Raw genomic sequence first — 20,913 nt, 5'->3', positions numbered from 1 at the left:
CCAGATACTTGTGGCAAAAGCTCATTGAACTGCAAGGAGAAATAGATGAATCCACTACTAGAGTTGAAGACGTCAACACTCCTCTATCAGTAATTGGCAGATCAGAAGGCAGCAAATCAGTAAAGATGTAGTTGAACTTAACAGCATCAATCAACTGGATCTAATTTACATTTATAAAATCCTTCATCCACCAGCAGCAGAATATATACTCTTCACAAGCTCACACAGAACATTAAGCAAGATTGACAACTTCCTGGGTCATAAAGCACACTGTAGCAAATTTAAAAGAATAGAAACCATACAATGAATGCTCCCAGACCATAATGGAATTAAATTAGAAATCAATAACAGGAAGATAGCTGAAAAATGCCCTATACAATAACACGTGTCAAAGACATTCTAAGAGGAATTTAAAAACATTTTTATTTCAATTAAAAAATTAAAAATTAAAATACATGTAAACAAAGCTTGTGGGATAAAGTGAAGCAATGCTTAGAGGAAAATTTTATAGCATTGAACACATATATTAAAAAGTAAAAAAGATCTAAAATCAATAATCTAACCTTGCTCTTTGAAAAGATTAATAAAATTGCCAAACCTCTAGCCAGGTTACCTAATTAAAAAAGAGAGATGATACAAAGTATTAATATCAGATTTGAAAAGGAGCCATCACTACTGATTCCATGAATATTAAAAGGGTAATGAAAGAAATTTTAATAATCTATGCCATTCGATAATCTAGAAGTAATTGACCAATTCCTTGAAAGGCACATCTAGCAAAACCCCTACAGGGAGAAACAGATAATCTGAATAGGTCTATATCTATTAAAGAAAATGAATCAATTATTAATCTTCCAAAACAAAATCCTAATATCAAAACCAGATGAAAAAATACTAGTAAGGAAAACTGCAGACCAATATCTCTCATGAATATAGACATAAAAAATCCTCAAAAAATTAGCAAATTGAATCGAACAATTTATAAAAAGAATTACATACCATGACCAGTTGGGATTTATCCCAGGTATGCTAGGCCAGTAAACATGGGAAAAATCAATTAATATAATCCATCATATCAATAGGCTATAGAAGAAAAATAATATAATTAAATCAATACATGCAGGAAAAGAATGTGATGAAAACCAACATCCATTCATGATAAAAACTCATAGGAAACTAAGAATAGAAGGGAACTTCTTCATCTTGATAAAGAACATGTACAAAGAACCTATGGCTAATATCATCCTTGATGGCAGACAACTGGATACTTTCCTACTAAGATCAAGAACAAGCAAGAATATATGCTCTCATAGCTCCTATTCAACATTTTACTAGAGGTCCTCACTAACATGCTAATATCAAAAAAGAAAACAAAAGGTATACTGCTTGTGAAGAAAGAAATAAAACTATGTTCACAGATGACATGACTGTCTATGTAGAAAATCCCCAAAATTAACAAAAAAAAAAAACTTCTGAAACTAATAAGCAATTAGAGCAAGGTCACAGAATACAAGATTAATACACAAAAGTTGCTTATGCTCTTATATAGCAGCAATGAACAATTAGAATCTGAATTAAGAATAATACCATTTATATTAGTACCCAAAAAGATATAAATCTAACAAAATGTGCATGATCTAATGAAGAACACCACAAAACTGATGAAAACCCCAAAATAGATAAATGGATAGCTCATGAGGAAGACTCAGTGTCATCAAAATGTAAGTTCTTTCCAACTCGATTTATTGATTCAATTAGATCCCAGTCAAAATCCCAGCAAATTACTCTGAGGATATTGACAAATTCATTCAAAAGTTTGTAAAGAAAGGCAAAAGACCCAGAATACCAATGCAATGTTGAAGGAGAAGAACAATGTATGAAGACTGACATTACCTGACTGTAAGACATAACATAAAGCTACAGTAATCAAGCCAATGTGGTATTCGTGAAAAAATAGACAAATTGATCAATGGAACAGAATAGAGAGGCCAGAAACACACAAATATCAGCAATGGATCTTTGACAAAGAACAAAGGCAATCCAATGGAGAAAGGATGGTCTTTTCAACAAATGATGCTGGAACAACTAGACCCACATGCAAAAATAAATAAATCTAGACACAGAGCATCCTTGTGTCACTGAAATTAACTCAAAATTGTTTATAGACCCCAAAGTTAACTTCAAACTATAAAACTGGTAGAAGATAGCATAGGAGAAAATCTAGTGACTTTGGGTTTTGCAATGACTTTTTAGATAAACCACCAAACCCAGGAATCATGAATGGAATGTTGGTGACTTGGACTTTATAAAATCAAAAACTTCTGCTGTGTGAAAAACACCATTAGGAGAATGAAAGACAAGCTAGAGACTGAAGAAAACATTTTAAAACACACGGATAAGGTGTTGGTATTCAAAATATACAAAGAACATTAAAAATTCAAGAAAATAAATAACCTAATTTCAAAAAAAGGACAGAAGATTTCAACAGACACCCCACCAAAGAATATATTCAGATGGCAAATGAGTATATGAAAAAATGCTGAACATCTTATGTCATCAAGGAATTGCAAATTAAAAGAAAAATGAAATGCCACTAAACATATGTTAAAATGGCTATCTCCAAATCGCGGACCATACCAAATACTCCCAACGATGCAGAGCAACAGGAACTCCCATTCACTGCTGGTGGGAATGCAAACTTGTGTAGCCACTTTGGAAGATAGCTTGGTAATTTCTTACAAAGCTAAACATACTCTTACCATATGATCCAATAATTGTGCTACTTGATATTTACCCCAATCAGTTGAAAGCTTATGTCTGCACAAAACCTGCACATGAGTTTACAACAGCTTTATTCATAATCATCAAAACTTGGAAAAAACCAAGATGTCTTTGAACAGGTGGATAAACAAACTATAGTACATCCATACCGTGGAATCCTTCACTGATAAAAAAGAAATGAGCTAACAAGCCATGAAAAGACATGGAGGGAACTTAAAAGCATATTTTGAAATCAATCAGAAAAGCCTACATACAGTAAGATTCTAACTATATAAATTTATGGAAAAGGCAAAACTATGGAGCCAGTAAAAAAGATCAGTAGTTGCCAGGGGCTTGGGTGGGAGAAGGAAGGATGAATAGATAAAAACAGGAGATTTTAGGGCAGAGAAACTATTCTGTATGATACTGTGGTTATATGTCATACATTTGCCAAACCCCCTGGGATATACACCACACGGTAGACCCTAATGTAAATTACAAACTTTAACACTACTACATCAATATTGGCTCATCGATTGCAATAGATGTTCCACACTAATGGAAGATGTTAATAATAGTGGCAGCTGTGTGCAGCTGGGCAAGGGTATGAGGGGTTATATTGTATGGGAACAGTTTGGTTTTCACACACAGTTTTTCAGTAACCTAAAACTGCTCCAAATAAAGTCTAGTAATTTATAAAAGTTAACTTAAAAATACACAGTACAGAAATGATAGAGCTGGTATGGAATTTTCCTGATTTGCTTTGATTCACTCAATTTGCCTACATAGTTGGAAAAAACACAAATGTCTCATCCATGTCAATGTCATTTAATGGAATTCCTAAAATGATTTCTTGGCTTACTTAATACATTTAGTCATTCTCCCATCCCTTTTCTTTCTGTCATGCTTTCTATCTTTAATTTTGGAGATTAAAAAAAAAAAAAAAAAAAAACGAGTAGCATAGCGTCTTTAACCTTGCCAAGGTCAACTACTTTCCCCAACTTTCTCTTTAGAGACCAAGCACCTTTGCCTAATCAGAGGTAAGAATTATCAAAGTATGAGGTACGTTCATTGATCAAAAGAGGCACTTTAGAAGTCATTTAGTGATAGATTTCTAGAACGGGGTCCCACAAGCACAGGTGTGAAGAACGTCATTATAACAGGTTACCTTTCTCCGAGCTCTGTGTCCCCTGTGCATTTCCTCTGTGTCTTCTCACCACCTTCTGCCTCCTTATGCTTTAGCACAAGGCTCCTGTGCCAGCCCTCTTAAACACTAGAAACACTTCCGACTTAGGGCTTTGCACTATTTTTTCTGTCTGAAATATTCTCCCAGCCTGACTCCCATGTGGACTTACTTCAAGCGCCCACTCAAAGTTTTCATTCTTAATGAGGCTTACTCCAACTATAGTTTTAAAAATTAACCTGTGCCCAGCTTTCCCAATCCTCTTACTCTGCTTTACTTTGTTCCATAATCTTTAAAAATACTACCCAACCTACCTATTACATTCCCTGTTTACTGCCTCTTTCCTCCACTATAACATAAATGCTATGAAGGCAGGGAGTTTTATATGTTTTGCTTATTTATGTATCCTAAATGCCTAGAGCACTGGCAGACACATGATAGGTGTGCAGTAATGATTTGCTAAAGACTGAAAAAATTGGGAAGTTAAGGATTTAGGAAGCTTAGGGACAGAGAGAATCTTGGAGACCTTCTAGTCTAAAACTTCCCAGGGAACTAGAGAGAATTAGAGACCTGCCTGTGTTACTTGCTAGTCAGTGATGGAATGAGAAGTAGAATATCATGTTTCTCACTGTTTAATTTCTACTATAGCAAATTCATCACTTTATTCAAAAAAGAAATACACCTACTGACAAAAATCAGGATTATTTAGGTACTGCTGTGAGAGCTAATAATGCTGTCATTACTATGTTTACAAATAATTACTTGGTTACACTAAAACTTCACTACAAGTTTCTTTCTGGGTTTGGATGTCACTGAGTTATAAATATGCTGTAATGGGTTATAAGGAATTCACCAAAGGCACATAGGGGAATGAGTGATTATAAAATACAAAGCTTTGAAGAATTGGAATTAGAATGGAATAACAACCTACAATTTGGCTCAGTCATTACAGGCTAAAGAAATAGATCCCTCTCATCTTTTTACTTTGCCATTCTTGTTTGATATGGGAGACAGAGAAACCCACAATTTGCTTTCTAACACCTCAAAGCAAATTAAATGCATTTATGTACATGAGACACTTGTCCAAACTACAAAGGACTGTCCAAAGTTGGTTGGTAATTATTTGTGGTAGAGGGAGGCATTTCTGGCAATGTCTGTCATATCTGAAGCACATAAAACTTTCCAAGAGTGTTTAACCTACCTAGCAGTCAGAAGGCTGAACAGTGTAATAGGGGCTAGAACCCTGATGCTAATCCTGGCTCTGCCAATACTAGTTGGATGTCTTAGGTCAAATCACTTAACCTCTTTAAACTTCAGTTTTCTCCTCTAGCAAATGAAAGAAATGTTAATACAGGCATACCTTGGAAATATTGCAGGTTGTGCTCCTGGCCACTGCAATAAAATGGTTATTCAGTAAACGAGTCACACAAACAAATATATTCCCATTGCATATAAAAGTTATGTTTACACTATATTATAGTCTATTAAGTGTTCAAGAGCATTATGTCTATGAATGCAATGTACAGACCTTAACTTAAAAATAATTTGGTGCTAAAAATGTTAATTTTCATTCATTTCATTGGAACCTTCAGTGAGACATGATCTTTTCGCTTTTCTTGCTTCAGTATTATTGATGGCTGCTCACTGATCAGGGTGGTGGTTGTTAAAGACTCAGATGGCTGTGGCAATTTATTAAAATAAAGTAAGAATGAAGTCTGCCACATCGACTCACTCTTCCTTTCACAAAAGGTTTCTCTGTAGCATGTGATGCTGTTTGATAGCATTTTACCCACAGTATAACTTTTTTCTAACTGGAGTCAATCCTCTCCAACCCTGCTAGTGCTTTATCACCTAAGTTTATGTAGTATTCTAAATGCTCTGTTGTCATTTCAATAACGTTCAGAGCATCCTTACCAGATGTAGATTCCATCTCAAAAAAACACTTCCTTTGCTCATGCATAAGAAACAACTCCTCATCTGTTCAAGTTTGATCATGGTTCAGGTTCTACCTCTAATCCTAGTTCTCCTTCTATTCCTACCTCATGTGCAGTGACTTCCTCCATGGAAGTATTGAACCTCTCAAAGTCTTCCATGAGAGTTGAAATCAACCCTTCTTCCAAACTTCTGTTAATGTTGATATTTTTATCTCCTCCCACGAATGTTCTTAATGGCGTCTAGAATGGTGACTCCTTTCCCAACAGTTTCCAATTTATTTTGTCTGTATCTATTAGAGGAATCACTATCTATGGCAGCTATAGACTTATGAAATATATTTCTTAAATAAGACTTGAAAGCTGAAATGACTCCTTGATCCATGGGCTGCAGAATAGATGTTGTGTTAACAGACATTAAAACAACATTCATCTCCTTGTACATCTCCATCGCAGCTCTTGGGTGACCAGGTGCATTGTCAATAAGCAGTAATATTTTGAAAGGAATCTTTGTTTCTAAGCAGTCAGTCTCAAGAGTGGGCTTAAAATATTCAGTAAACTATGTTGTAAACAGATGTGCTGTCACCCAGGCTTGTTATTCCCTTTGTAGAGCACAAACAGAATAGTTTTAGCATAATTCTTGAGGGCTCTAGGATCTTTAGAATGTTATATGAGAATTGGCTTCAACTTGAAGTCATCAACTGCCCTTACCAAGAGAGTCAACCTGTCCTTTGAAGCTCTGAAGCCAGGCATTCATGTTTCCTCTCTAGCTATGAAAGACCTAGGATCTTCTTAAAATACAAGGCTGTTCTGTCCACATTGAAAATTACTGTAGCCACTTTCTTCAATCACCTTAGCTAGACCTTCTGGATAACTTGCAGCACCTGCTCAATCAGCCCTGGATGCTTCACTTTGCACTTTTATGTTACGAAGATGGCTTCTTTTTCCAAACCTAAGAACCAACCTCTACTGGATTCAAACTTTTCTTCTGAAGCTTCTTCACCTCTCTCAGCCTTCATAAAATTGAAGAGAGTTAGGGCCTTGCTCTGGATTAGGCTTTGGCTTAAGTAAATGTTACGGCAGGTTTGACTACTCAACCTTTCTCCATGTCGGCAATGAGGTTGCTTCACTTTCTTATCATTCATATACTCACTAGAGTAGCACTTTTCATTTCCTTCAAAAAGTGCTCCTTTGCGTTCAGAACTTGGCTAACTGGCACAAGAGCCTAGCTTTCAGCATGTCTCAGCTTTCAACATACCTTCCTCATTAAGCTTAATCATTCTAGCTTTTGATTTAAAGTGAGAGATGTGCAACTCTTTCTTTTACTTGAGCACTTCGAGGTCATGGTAGGTTTTTAATTGGCCTAATTTCAACATTTTTGTGTCTCACGGAATAGGAAAGTCCAAGGAGAGGGAAAGAGATGGGGGAATGACCAGTGGGAGCAGCAGTCAGAGCACATACATTTAACCATTGAGCTCATCATCCTACATGGGCAGGGTTTGTGGTGTCCCCCCAAATTACAACAGTAACATTAAATATCACTGATCACAGATCACTATAACAGATACAACAATAATGAAAAAAAATTGAAATAATGTGAGAATTACCAAAATGTGACACAGAGACACTAAATGAGCACATGCTGTTGGAATAATTGCACTGGTAAACTTGCTTGATGTGGAGTTGCCGCAGGCCTGCGGTTTGTAACACGTGCAATATCTGCGAAGTACAGTAAAGCAAAGCCCAATAAAATGAGGTGTGCCTGTACCTACTTGATAGGTCTGTTATTAACTTTAAATTAAAATGATGTATATAAATTTAGTACCAACACTAAGTATATTTACTTTTTATTAGTATCCACACGATTGCTGTTACAAATCTTATGTCATCTATTCTGACAAAAGGGTTAATATAAAAGGATAAATCATGTTAATGAGAGTATTAACTGGGTGATTTCATTATGAGTAGCTGACACATTTGTAGGATTTAAACAAAAAATTTCAGTTGAAGTTTCAGGTTTTTCAGTTTTTTTTTTTAAAGTATTACTAGGGTCCTTGTAAATAAAGGGAATGAGAACCAGAGAGCTGTAGACATTTTCTGAGTTTCCAACCCTTAGACTTGCAAAGCTGGGTTTAGGACACAGGCTCCTGCATATTCCTATATTCCAGTTGGGCCGTCTTTCTTACACCTCACTTGGTTTGTAATAAACATCACTGAACGTATCAGAGGAGGAAGGACTGAGAAAAATTATGGCTACTATGCATGTGGAAATTGAGATGGCTGATTTATATTTAACTCTACAACATTAACCACACATTCTTTGAAAGAGACAGACTATTTAAGAATAATCAGAATTAAAGCACCAACAAAAGGCCTCTTCATAGCAAAATGGCCTGTACAACCTTCAATGTTAACCTGACACTTACATGTTTTTCTCCCCAGCTAATAATGTCACCGCACAGACCATCTTCAATATGCCTTCAAAACACCTTCCCTCAAAGTGAAGGAAAATGTAAACTAAACAACACATAGAAAAAAAAATGGAATTATGGGTTGATTTACTTCTCTTTCACTATGTTGTGTAAAAGTTGTAAATATTTGGAAAAATCGTTTCTGGTTCTGATGGCTAACTGAAAACACACGCTTACCTATGCTCCCCAAGAATGTTCCCACTGCAAAGACAGGAAAAAATACAGACATAAATCCACAGAAGCACTGCAAAATCAGGAGCAGAGCTATTAGCATACAAAAATAGTAAGGACTTTCTGGAAGTTTTTAACCAAATGGAAACTGTTTGATGAAAATATATAAACAGAGCTGAGGCATTTGCAAACACCTATCAGTGAAAGAAAAGACCAGGAAAAAAGGTGAACTCTGCCAGCAGAATTCTGGAATAACACAGAGACTGGGACCAGCAAGTAGGAGCTGTTGACATATCACCAGCTGGTAATTAGTCACAGCGCTCCAGAAAAGTCAGGGCATTTGTACTCAGAGCACACAGGGTGGGTACATACTGCCGAACTGGAACTGTGACATAGGAGTTTCTGAGAGTTTGTGCTGGGACCAGAGAGGTGAGGCAATGTCCCTTGTGACTGGTGTGAAATGCATGTACCTCCCTCAACAAATAAACAAGCTACGGTACATAGTGTTCATTAAAAAAACTAAAACAAAAAACACGAGGTTTATATTTTTTTAAAAAGGAGAGCTTTATTTCTCATGAAGAGGTCTCAACCTGCAGTGGCCATTCTGACAGGCTGGGAAACATCACTCCTGCCATAAGCCAGAAATACTGTTTTCAGGGAATGACAAAAGGAAACTGGGTTTTATAATAAGCAGGGTGGCTAAATATACATATTTATAGAAGGGTTCATGAATATTTATGAAGAGACAAGCATGTGTAATTATGCTTTACACCTCCCATCCCATCATGGCTGGGAACTCAGTTTTAAGTTTGTTTTTCCTGGGGTCCCCTTGGCTGAGAGGGGTGCGTTCAGTTAGCAGTGGTGGGGGGGGCAGTTTAGGATTTTATTTTTAGTCCACATTGATAAACATAAACCCACTAGAAAACACAGCTAATCCTTTACACCAAAGCAACATAAAACCAGAGATTCTGAATCAGAATGTACAGTCAGTGTTGGGGGAAATGAAATATCTTACTTGGTCTGAGGAAATAAAATACATATAGTAATATTATTAAATCTAGACTCATTCACATATAGGAATAAAATACTGATAATAAGTAACCAGACAGGTAAGGAAAAATATAAAATGGAGGCACTAAATTAAACAGAATACTGAACACCACAGGGAAGACTGAGAATAGAACAAATGGAAAAATGATGAAAGAAATATAATTAATTCCCTTGAGACATTTGGGTGTCAATAATATCTAGTAGGCAAATATGAAAGGGAAGCATTCAGAGTTCTTGGAAATTAACAATATGATTTTTAAAATAAAACCCCAGAGATAAACTGGGTAGCAGAATTGACACAGATCATATATTCCAAAAAGTGAATTGGAAAACTGAACCAGTGACCCTCTAAGACCACAGTGCCAGAGGACCAAGAGATGAAAACTTTGTGCATAAAGTTTTTAGACCTGTATAATACATTGCCTAGAAGGAGATAATCAAATAAATTACAGATAAAAATCTCCCTGAGGTAAAAAAAAAAAAAAAATGATGAGAGCCCATCAAATTTCCAGGGAAATTTATAAACTTCAGGGAATAAAAAGAATATTTTACCTACTTTCAGAGACAAAAGTAGGATGCATAAAAGTCCTAGAGGAAAAATAATCAGACAGATATCTGTCTTCTACAAAGGAGGCAGGTATTGTACTGGATGTTAAAATACAATGTTGCAACACCTTCAAATTCTTAAGGAAAAATAATTTTGAATCTAGAAATCTATATCCAACCAGACTATCTTTCCAATATGAACACATGATTTTTTCTTCAATCAATCAGGAATTCTAAAAGGTTAGCACATATGCACTTATCTGAAATGCACATGAGCAAAACATATTGTTATGGGCTGAATGTCTTCTCCCAAAGTGCATTTATTAAAGCCCTACACCATAATACCTAAGAATGTGACTATATTTTAAGATAAACCTTTTGGGAGGTGATTAAGTTAAAATAAGGCTAGGCCCTAAATCAATTTGAATGGTGCCCATATAGAAAGAGGAAATTCAGATACAGAAACACCAGAGCCGTATTTACAAAAGAGGACATGTGAGGACACAGTGAGAAGGTGGCTATTGACAAGCCAAGGAAAGAGACCTCAGAAGAAACCAAACCTGCTGACACTTTGATCTTGAACCTTCAGCCTCCACAACTGTGAGAAAATAAATTTCTACTGTTTAAGCTACCCAGGCCATGGCAACTTGTTGTGGCAACTCTAGCAAACTAATATAGACATCAAACAAAAAGAGTCCAAAATAGCAGATTGCATAGGAATTAATAAAAGAGTTGTGAGCAAAGATAACTAACTGTAAAACATACAGTTTTACTAGATGATAATAAATTGTGAGATCTCAGGCATTTTTAAGAATATGATTGCCAAGTAAGTAGATGAATTATTTACACTCTAGTTCCAGCCAATTTTAATAAGTCATGGAGCAGTTTGGGAAGATGGTGAGGTCAAATAAATCTTGCCAAAGGTCTTCTTGTATTGGGGTGGTGGGTAGGTTAAGAAGTATGCAATTAACTTTCAATGATAATGGATAAATATTTTAAATAGATTTAAGAAAAATTGTGTCTACTTTAGAAAAAGGGACACAGCAATTAAAACTTATAAACTTGGGAATGAGGAAGAACAAAGGAAATATAATTAACCTATCTAAAGACACAGGTAGAGGGGAAAAGAGACAAATGGAAAACACAAAATACAGGTATCTATTATGAAGAAACAGTAACCACAACACATGTAAAAGGATTAAATTGATTTATAAAAAAACAGAAGCTCAGGTTGTACAAAAAATATATAATCCAGTCATATATACTGGTTATAGAAGACATGACTAAAGCCAAGTATCATGGCATAGTTAAAAATAAAAGAATGCGGAAGATATGAAGCAATCAACAAAAGAAGACAGTAGCCATCCATATTATTAACAAACAAAATCGGATTTCCAGGGGAAGTATGCAGAGGACTAAATAATATTAATACCAGTTGTAATTCCCCAAGCAGACATAACTGCTTTGAATCTTAAAGCACTCAGTAATGTAGCTTCAACATATCAAGAGCTGAGACTGATAAAAACAAAAAGACAGAGATTTTTATAATTATAGTGGAGAATTGAAAAATACCTTTTTCCTAAATTGACAAATTAAGTAGATAACAGTGAGTAGGAATAGACAGGTTGATGGTTTAACTTATCTATGTGTTTCTATCATCTCCCTATGTATCTATCTCTCTCTTTACCGAACTGAGAAGCTATCATTCTTTCATACATGTAACGAAAATTTACATATGCATATAGGAATTTAACATATGATAATGGAGGCATGTTTGGAGGAATTGAATTAATGGTGTTGGAAAAATTGGCTTCCTATTTGGAAAAATAATCATGAGATTCTAACCTCTCACCATTCATACATATAAAAAAATTATACATAGATTACTTAGTTGAATTTAGAAATCAGAATTATATAACAACTAAAACAAATAGGAATATTTTGTTATTTTATGATAGGCAAGGGCTTCCTAAACAAGGTGTTAAAACCAGAATCTACAAGGAAAATAAAGATTGATAGATTTCATGGAATAAAAATGTAAAAGAAAAGTTCCATTAACTTTGAATATGTTAAATGGTTTTTGTAAGAAGTCATATTCAACTTGGGACCTAGACTTCTGAGAAAAGCTGATTTTGGTTCCTTTTCAAGGTGACTTTGCACCTAGTCTGTCTGTAGTCAGGTGTAAGAAATACCTTCTTTTGCAAATTCCCACATCTCTGTCTTAAAACTGTGACTTGATTTTAATTTTTAGCAGCATAACTCTTCAACTTGAGGTCACTTTTCTTTTTCTACTTTTATTATATTGTGAAGGGAAAGTATATTTTGAAGGTCAAATTAAATGAGCTCTTTCTCTTGAGTGTCACCCTTTGCATTTCATATGGTGCCTTCCCATCCTAGTTTATAATTTAATAGCAAACTTATACCACTGTTTTTACCATCCTAAGATTTATTTCTTTATTGTCTATAATACAATGAAAGACTTCAGCAAGGTTTGCTGTACCTCACCTGTCAAAGTAACTCTTTGCTGTCAAGTTCTGTACACCCACCTTTGCTAAAGTGTAAATATGAGTCTGTGATTCTAACTATATATGATAGATGATGTTTGTGAGCTTGACACACTTTTAAGTGTACCCTGTTGCAGAAGCCTAAGTGTCTCTGGCATGCCGGACCAAACCTTACCTTTCTCTTCTATTCAATAAAACATATCAGATTAGAACCTAAGACGATGCTATTGTATAGGGAGAATCTTGAATCTATTAGCAAATCACTAAAAATTGCCCTAGTTTGTTTTAACTATTGCTATAGCATATTGCTTGGGTCATATCATATATACGATTGCAATGCACCAGTGTGTGTGTGTGTGTGTGTGTGTGTGTGCGTGTGCACGAGACACATTGAAAACCACCACCCTCGTATGTTAATTTCCATATTTCTGCTGAAAATGGTAAGAAATACTTAAGTTTAGAGTACAATCTAGGTTTTCTGCAAGTCTATTTAGAAGGCAGAAATATGCCAAGTATGTTCAAAAACTACACTTATCTCCCTACTTTTTTAAACATGGTGATATATGCATATATTACTGTTTCCACCATTAAACACCATTTAATAATATTATTGTCCAAAGCTGTCCTTGATAAACAGCGTAACACCACTTATGGAAACAATGACTATGAAGTTCAGCATAAACAAGAATGAAAGAGAACTGGTTAGTTTTGAAAATCAGTTAAAATTTACTTTAAAAAAGAATAAAATTATAGAAAGAATACTGATAGTGCCCCTCAAATCCCATTATAAAATAATATAAGAATGCATCTTTACAGTAAGCATCAATAATAAAGAAAAGGAATACAAAAGAAAATGTGATGTATATATTACCTTAAGCATATGATATACAAACTAGGACCTATTTAATTTTTGAATACACATTTTCTTTGTAAATCGAAGTATATATTCAACTTAGTCTATTCTTCCTTTTTGAATCTTTAAATAAGTTTTTGCCCACTTCTCTTTTGATTAAACATATGCCTTGAAAAATTTCTGTAGCACTTGAGAAAATGATGAAATGAGCCGGGTCCTCGTCTATGCAGTCACATCTTCTGGGAATAACCAGGGCCTTTTGAGCAACTCATTAACATGGGGTATCACTGTGTAAATTATTACTTCACTGTACTGAATGATAACCTTGTGCCTGATTAAGTGAATATAAATCTAAAATGCATTTCCTCTATTACTAGAAACCCTTTATGCACCATATTTCATTGGTTCATTATTAGATTATTCATATTAATGTATTATCATCTGATTATTTATGGTGGGGAGAATAGTTCCTCGGTAGTATATCAAAATCCCTTTCTATTTCAAAATACCTTCCCACTGTAGGTGCCATGTGTCCCTGTACCACACTGCAGAGTCCCATGATCTTTCTGCATTTAAGATAAAACAGGCTGAACTGGGATAAGACTCTTCTTCTCTGCCAAATTTCTTATTCTGAAGTTGATGGGTCTGAGAGCATCACAGGCAATAGAATTTCCTCTTGCACTAGCTTAGAGAGTGACCCCTGAAACATCCTGACAATTCTAACTGGATAGCTGTAGATCCAATGACAAGCTTTAGATTATTCTAAAAGCGACCAGAGAGGACCTCAATCCATTTGACAAAGAGGATGTGGTCTTGGTGGCTCTAATCCTTGAACTGTTTATTCAAAAGTAGCGGAACAGAAGGATTGAATGGTATGTCTCATAGGCAACTATCAGTAAAATTAATTCCCATAGCATCCTCCACACAGCCTCACACACATTATGTATTTGGGGGCACATCTGACTAAATAACCATCATGTCACTTTTTTTGTGTTTTGTAAAATGTATAATTCCAATCAAATTTATACTGAAAACTACAATATGCAGAATACAAAATATGCAAAGGATCTTTTAAAGAACTAGATTTTAACAACTATTTGCAGAAAATAAAAGATGGTTCTGAATAATGAAAATGTAAACATTAAATATGCCATAAAAATAGCCATCTAGTTCTGAGAAGCAGAAAAGCATAGTAGTTATAAGCATAGATCGGAGCTCTATGACCTTGGACGAGTTCCGGAAGCTTCCTCTGTCTCATTTGTCTCTTCTGTTAAGATGCAGATAATGTTAGTAACTTGCCTCATTGGATGGTGTGAGGATTAGATTAATTAATTTTTGGTAAAGAAATTCAAATGGTGTGTGGCATATAGTAACCATCTGATATTATTAAGTCTGAAATTATTCTCAAGTTTCTTCTCTGCTTTTGTTTAATACCATCTGCCTAAAGATTACATTAAAACAAAACAAAATTCATTAGCACCAGGCCACAGGAATAATGGTTTACTGAAATTGAACATTTACATGCTAAATGTCTTACGCCATAGGTTTTACTAAAATCATTTAGGTCTAAGAACTTCTCAACTTTAAGATAGAGAAAGCAAGCTACTGTTCTGAGATGTAAACAATAGGCATTTAGAATCCTATTTTATATATGTTAATTTAACTGTTATCATTGAAGGAAATTTTAGGAAGTAATTCATTTTTTCCCTGAGCAATTAAAAAATTATATATAAATTATAAAAAAGTTATGAAAAGTATAAGTTGTGAAAGTTACCTACTTTCATTTTTTTTCTTTAAAAATGAGTCTAGAGTAATAAAAAGATATTAGTCATTCTCAGAGAAATTTTCTTGTCCTGTGTCAAACTTGACCACTTTTTGTAGACATTAACTAACTCAGCTGAGATAGCATGAAATATCAACACAAGACAGAAGGTAGGAAGCTGAATTACTGTAAGTAAATAATCTAATGGGAAATTAACTGAGTTTCACCTAGGGCTCTTTTGGCAACGTGGATCAAAAAGTGATGACTACCATTTTAAAGAGAGCTTTTAATTTCATATGTAGGCAGTAGCTGGAAAAGAGAAAGAAACTGACCTTTATAAGTTCTTCTGTTTCAGCAGAACTAGAAAAAAAAGTAATTATTAAGTACACATTAGTATTGTTCTCTAATTTCCCAAGCCTTTGAATCAAAGTATATGAATGCCTGTATGAACACTGTATTATTCTGATTATTATTCATCTACTATCAAAAGGTAGTGAAGTCTTCCTAATTCTTATAAAATATTTTCTTTCTTTATGCAAACCACTACTTTGAAAGCTGGGATAAATCAGAATAGCTTGGCTTTTTATCTTAAAAGATAATAGGAAAATCATAATTGAATTTCACCTTGATCTCATCAGCTCTACAAGTTGTCTTTGACTGCTTTAGCTTTATATCATGCACTTCATTAATATGCTAATACAATTTAGGCATGCTTTATTTAGAAAATAATCTTAACATACCAGTGAAGACCTAAGTCCTGTTCATTATTTGTAGATATTGCCTTCTAGTTTATCCTTATATTCTACTTTAAACCAAGCCTCATCTTCTCTGCCCTGGACTTTTGAAATCGTCTTCTAACTTGTCTCCCTGTGCAATGAATTGAATATTTATTATTCCCCCAAATTCACATGTTGAAATCCTAACCCCCTAGGTGATGGTATTAGGAGGTGGAGCCTTTGGGAGGTGATTAGGTGATGAGGGTGGAGTTCTCGAGAATGGGATTAGTGCCCTTATAAAGAGACTGAAGGCAAACACATAACAGATATGGCAGAAAACAAATAAACAAACAAAACAGGTGAAGGCTTCAATTTGTGGTACTGTACTCCGGAGCAAATAAAATCTCCTGCGATAAATAATTATTCATCATCTGCTGGGAGTATTTTATATTGAATGATAAAGAAGCCCCTTTCTCAGTATATGTCATGAAAAACAAAAAGGAGCCAGTCATGTGAACATCTAGAGAAACAGGACACAGAGAAAAGAGACAGAGACAGAGAGATACTAAAAAAAACTATTTATCTTGCCATCTACAGATAATTGTTCTAACCATTGTAGTGTGTATGCCTGCATTTATTGCTTTTCTCTGTCATATATAGGCATGTATATTTATCTAGATAAATAGATATAGATATATGCACATATATACATATAAAATTAGATAAATTTTTTAAAAATTGCATTCTAGTATACATACTCCTTAATAATCTACTTTGGTCATTAAAGAATTATGAACATTTCTCTTGTCACTAATTATTCATTCACAGAATTAATTCTTCCTTAGTGTTTCAGTATGAATGAATGTACTATATTTTACCAATTCTGACTATTTGATGCTCGGGTGGTTTCCAATATGTATTGTTATAAACAACATCGAGATTAAAAAAAACCTTGTAAATAAAATAGTTTCCATATCTATCTGTATTTCTTTATAATAATTTTCTATATGTGAAATATTTTAATATAAAAGTTAAAAGTTTTCAATTTCCAAAATGCTCTTCATAATTACAAACTGATAATCCAACTTTCAATGAATATATTTCTCCACCCACACCAGCAGTGAATATGATCATTTATTTTATTCTTTTAAGAGCTGTTTTAACATAAAAAGTAAGAGGTTCTTTCCCACCACAATTCCAGATAACATTATTTGGACTTTGGGCATCAGTTACTTGCAAAAATAGATGCAGAAAAATGTATTTTCACACCCCTTATCAGGAGTGGTCCATCTGCCAAACTTGCCTGTGTAATCCTTACGGATGCAATATGTCAGTTGAAAACCGCTGCCCTAGAAAATGTAATAAAATGCAGCACTGTAATTTCCAAATTAGAGATTACTAGAAAGCACAAAATTGCATGTGAAAGAACAGCATGTTGATCTTTGAAAGCCTCAGTCTGAAGAGGAGGAAGAATGGGTTTCCACTTCATTGGCTCCTCCGCATGCAGAATTACTGCATGCTCAGGAAGATTTTCAGTCTGGAAATAGCTCAAGATTTTCCAGAGCCACAGTTGAGAAAATGAGACTTGCCTCAGCTGCTGTGACCCATTAGGATTTAAGGGCACATTATGAAAACAGTTTATCCTACGTTTCTGTGATGGTTAGGACTTTTTCAGTAGCAAGTAACAAAAAAGAGAATTTTGCTGGCTCAGGCAGAGAATCCAGGATTTAAACACGGCAGGCACCTTTCTGTTTCTTCCTCTTTCTTTAGCTCTGTGTTCCTCCGTGTGTTGGCTTCTTTCTCAGACCCTCTCTCTCCCCATGTTGGGAAAGTTGGCCTCCAATATCCCCAAGGCCAGCAACATCCTTACAATTTACCATACAAAACAAACAGAAACCCTCTCAAACTCTGCATCAAATACTAGAGACAACTATGATTGGCCCTGCGTGGGTCACCCATGGAAGTCACTGAGAGAGTCAACCCTGCCAAGACCATCTGGAGTCTGGGAGGGGGATTCTGTACAAAAAAACCCAGAAATCAGGCTATCAACCTCCTGCTGCTATTCTTTCCAACAGACCTCTCTGAAGACTACCCATGGTGTAAAAGCATTTACTGTCACACTTAACTGCTGCCCTCTAGCTAGCAAAACCAGTAGGCACCAAAAGCAAGGGATCAGCTATCAAGACTTGAGGCCAGCATTTCTGTTTCAAAGGCTGTTTACAGAAATGTGGCCAGAAGTGGAAGGCCATTTACCTGGGTAACTAAAGGAGCTGACTCATCAGCTGAAGAAGAGCTAAACGACATACTGGCAGTGCTTTTTTGGAATTGAGGAAGCAACATTTTGTTAGAAAGTGATTGAAATCTGCTTGCATTCTATTGAAAGGTCCAGTGGCCTTTCCATTGGTATTTGCTTCCATGAGTAACAAATAACCATAGACTAGTGTCCTCTTCAATTGTAGCAATCTGTGTTTAATAATGTCTTGTATTTGATATGACATAGATTACTCCTTAAGCTCAATGGTTATACATTACTCTGGATAAAATTTAGCACAAGCAACAGGCTAGCCTACTGAATGAATATTCATATATTGTATGTAAAAACTAAGGAAAAATGTTTCAAAATTTTTTCCCATTCTGCATTTACTCATATATTCCTAAACTGTTAAAAATGAATCTCTTTTTCTTTATTTTCAACTGGCTTCTTTTTGGAAAAACAGACATTCACATAGCATCAGTATACCTTTCCTACTTTCTTTGCATGTTTATACTTTTACTTGATAAGAGTTCCCATTTCTGTAAATGGCCAGACCTGATAGGGCCTTTTTTATTTCTCTCCTTTCCCCGTGTTTCTCCTCAGCCTTCTTTGTTAGCCCACAGAGAACCTGAGAAACAACACTGGGTAACAGATATCAGATTTTTGAAATCAGATTTTTGGTTAATTGTGTAATCTTGGAAAAGTTACGAAGCCTTTTTAAATCTGTTTCTTCATGGTAAAACTGGGAAAAAATTTAACACCTACCTCATCAGGTGAATATGAGAATTAAAACTGACAACATGTAATGTTTATAATACATGCCCTGAAAGATAGGAAGCACTTAATGTTGTTATTTACAAAGGACAATGTTTGAGATAAAGACAAAAGTCCCAATTGTACTTATTCAAATAAGATGCAAGGCAATAACACTGGGTGTTTTGTGCTGATGTGTAATCATTTAATTAGAAACCAAGATCTGAAAATTGGTTCACAAGGATTGAAAAACTCATTGATCATTCATACAACGAGAGATATAAATGCAGCAACTTTAAAGGCATCTGTGTTTGGTGCAGATTCTTGCCTTGAATAGTTAAAAATGTAGCAGGCATGCTGTTTTCACTGTAATCTGATTATGTATCTAAAATCTTAAATTTGATTTGCCTTTACTTTGTTTTTGGGTAGAAAATTCTCTTCATCATTATCCCTCATACCACATTTCTTTACTGTCCTCAGCTAAGCTGTTATTGGAAGATACGTGTGGAATCTGCCCAAATTCCTCTTCTCACCACATAATCTTTTAAACAGCATGCACCAAAATTGAGTTCAGGTGGCAGCCATCAATGAGCTAAATCTTGAATGAGATTAAGATGAATGACAGCACTGCTTGCCAAAGTCCCATTGCCCCAGAAAGAAATGAGAAATTAATAGTATCAGTGACTGGTAGAGTGACTAGGAAAAAACAAACAAACAGGAAAAGGGAAAAGAATGTTTAAACATATGTCATGCATATTTCAGTGAACACAAATCTCTGTCCTTTCGTACCTTTAATACCCCCATACTCCCGGGATCAACAATGTAGAACAAGAACCGAACGGTACACATGCCGAGGGTAGCTGGGAAGTATTTGGAGGTAGTGATTCTTGCAGTGCCTCCTTCTTTGAGCCCAGATGAATTGACATACAGGAAGTGTTTGCCACTACCTTGAAACAGATTAATACAATTTTTTCAGTGCAATGAAAATATTTTATAGCATGGGGAAGAATGTATTTCAACCATGCACAACTATCATTTTATCCCTAAACCCATACACACACACACACACACACACACACACACACAGAGAGACAGACACTCATACGGAACTTATTCTTTTATTGAGTCATATATCAATAACATTTAATTCTTTTCAACTGAAAAAAAGAGTGTCACTATGATCATGTGCATAAAACAATCACACATTTGTGTTGACTATGAAGTTGTATTTCTTTCCTTCTAATTTGTTTCTAATTTGTAAATAGAGTTCTTTGTATGCTGGTACACAGTGGGTATTGGGACTGACTGATATTGTATTAATACCTTATTTTCCATTGTTCTGGTTCCCACACTGACCAGAGCAGTAGTGAATGGCTATAACTGCAAAGCAAAATGTGATTCTGGGAGTCATCATGTTATTTTTTCTGAGCAATAGACAACTTCTATTCTACTGAACTGTATTAGCATGTGGAAGATTTCTGTATTTAAACAATACTTGTATTTTTTTCTGTTGACACTGTTAAAAATTCATCATAGCTACTATTCCTCTTTGAGGCTTTTACTGGAGTAGAATATTTTATATATATGTATTTTTCTTAAGCTAAATATTCATTTGTAGTTCCCAGTTGAGGCTATGAAAATATTTTCTAGTTAAAGTACCTTTTTCTTCTGGTGCCATTTAGTATTGTTACTCAGATACGTTTTTAAATCATTAGTTGTGAATTAGTAAAGAGTACAACAGGCTTCTTTTCTGAAGCTTTTCTTTTTAAAAAAGTTGTTGTCAGTTAAATTGAGTATTCTCCAGATAATCAGGATATGTATTAGTTACTTTTATCCCCTCCAGCATTTACTTCTTCAGTGCAAGGAAAATTCATACAAGAGTCCCCTGAATACAGTCAAAAATGGAAGTGGCCACAGTGTATTGCAAAGGAGAGTTAGAAGATTACATCATACCAAGCA

General features: G+C 35.0%; 1 protein-coding gene across 1 annotated transcript in view; it reads right to left on the bottom strand.

Annotated features, from left to right (window-relative positions):
* Positions 1 to 20,913, bottom strand: part of MALRD1 (MAM and LDL receptor class A domain containing 1) — a 456,545-nt gene that overhangs the window by 107,857 nt on the left and 327,775 nt on the right. The window contains 1 exon segment of the mRNA XM_069458846.1: positions 19,744 to 19,901. Coding sequence (XP_069314947.1) covers positions 19,744 to 19,901 — 158 coding nt within the window.

This window comes from Eulemur rufifrons, chromosome 25, assembly GCF_041146395.1.
Source record: "Eulemur rufifrons isolate Redbay chromosome 25, OSU_ERuf_1, whole genome shotgun sequence".
In the NCBI taxonomy this organism is placed as follows: Eukaryota; Metazoa; Chordata; class Mammalia; order Primates; family Lemuridae; genus Eulemur; species Eulemur rufifrons.
The sequence above is the reverse complement of the archived record's forward strand: the minus strand, read 5'-3'. Positions and strand labels throughout refer to the sequence as shown.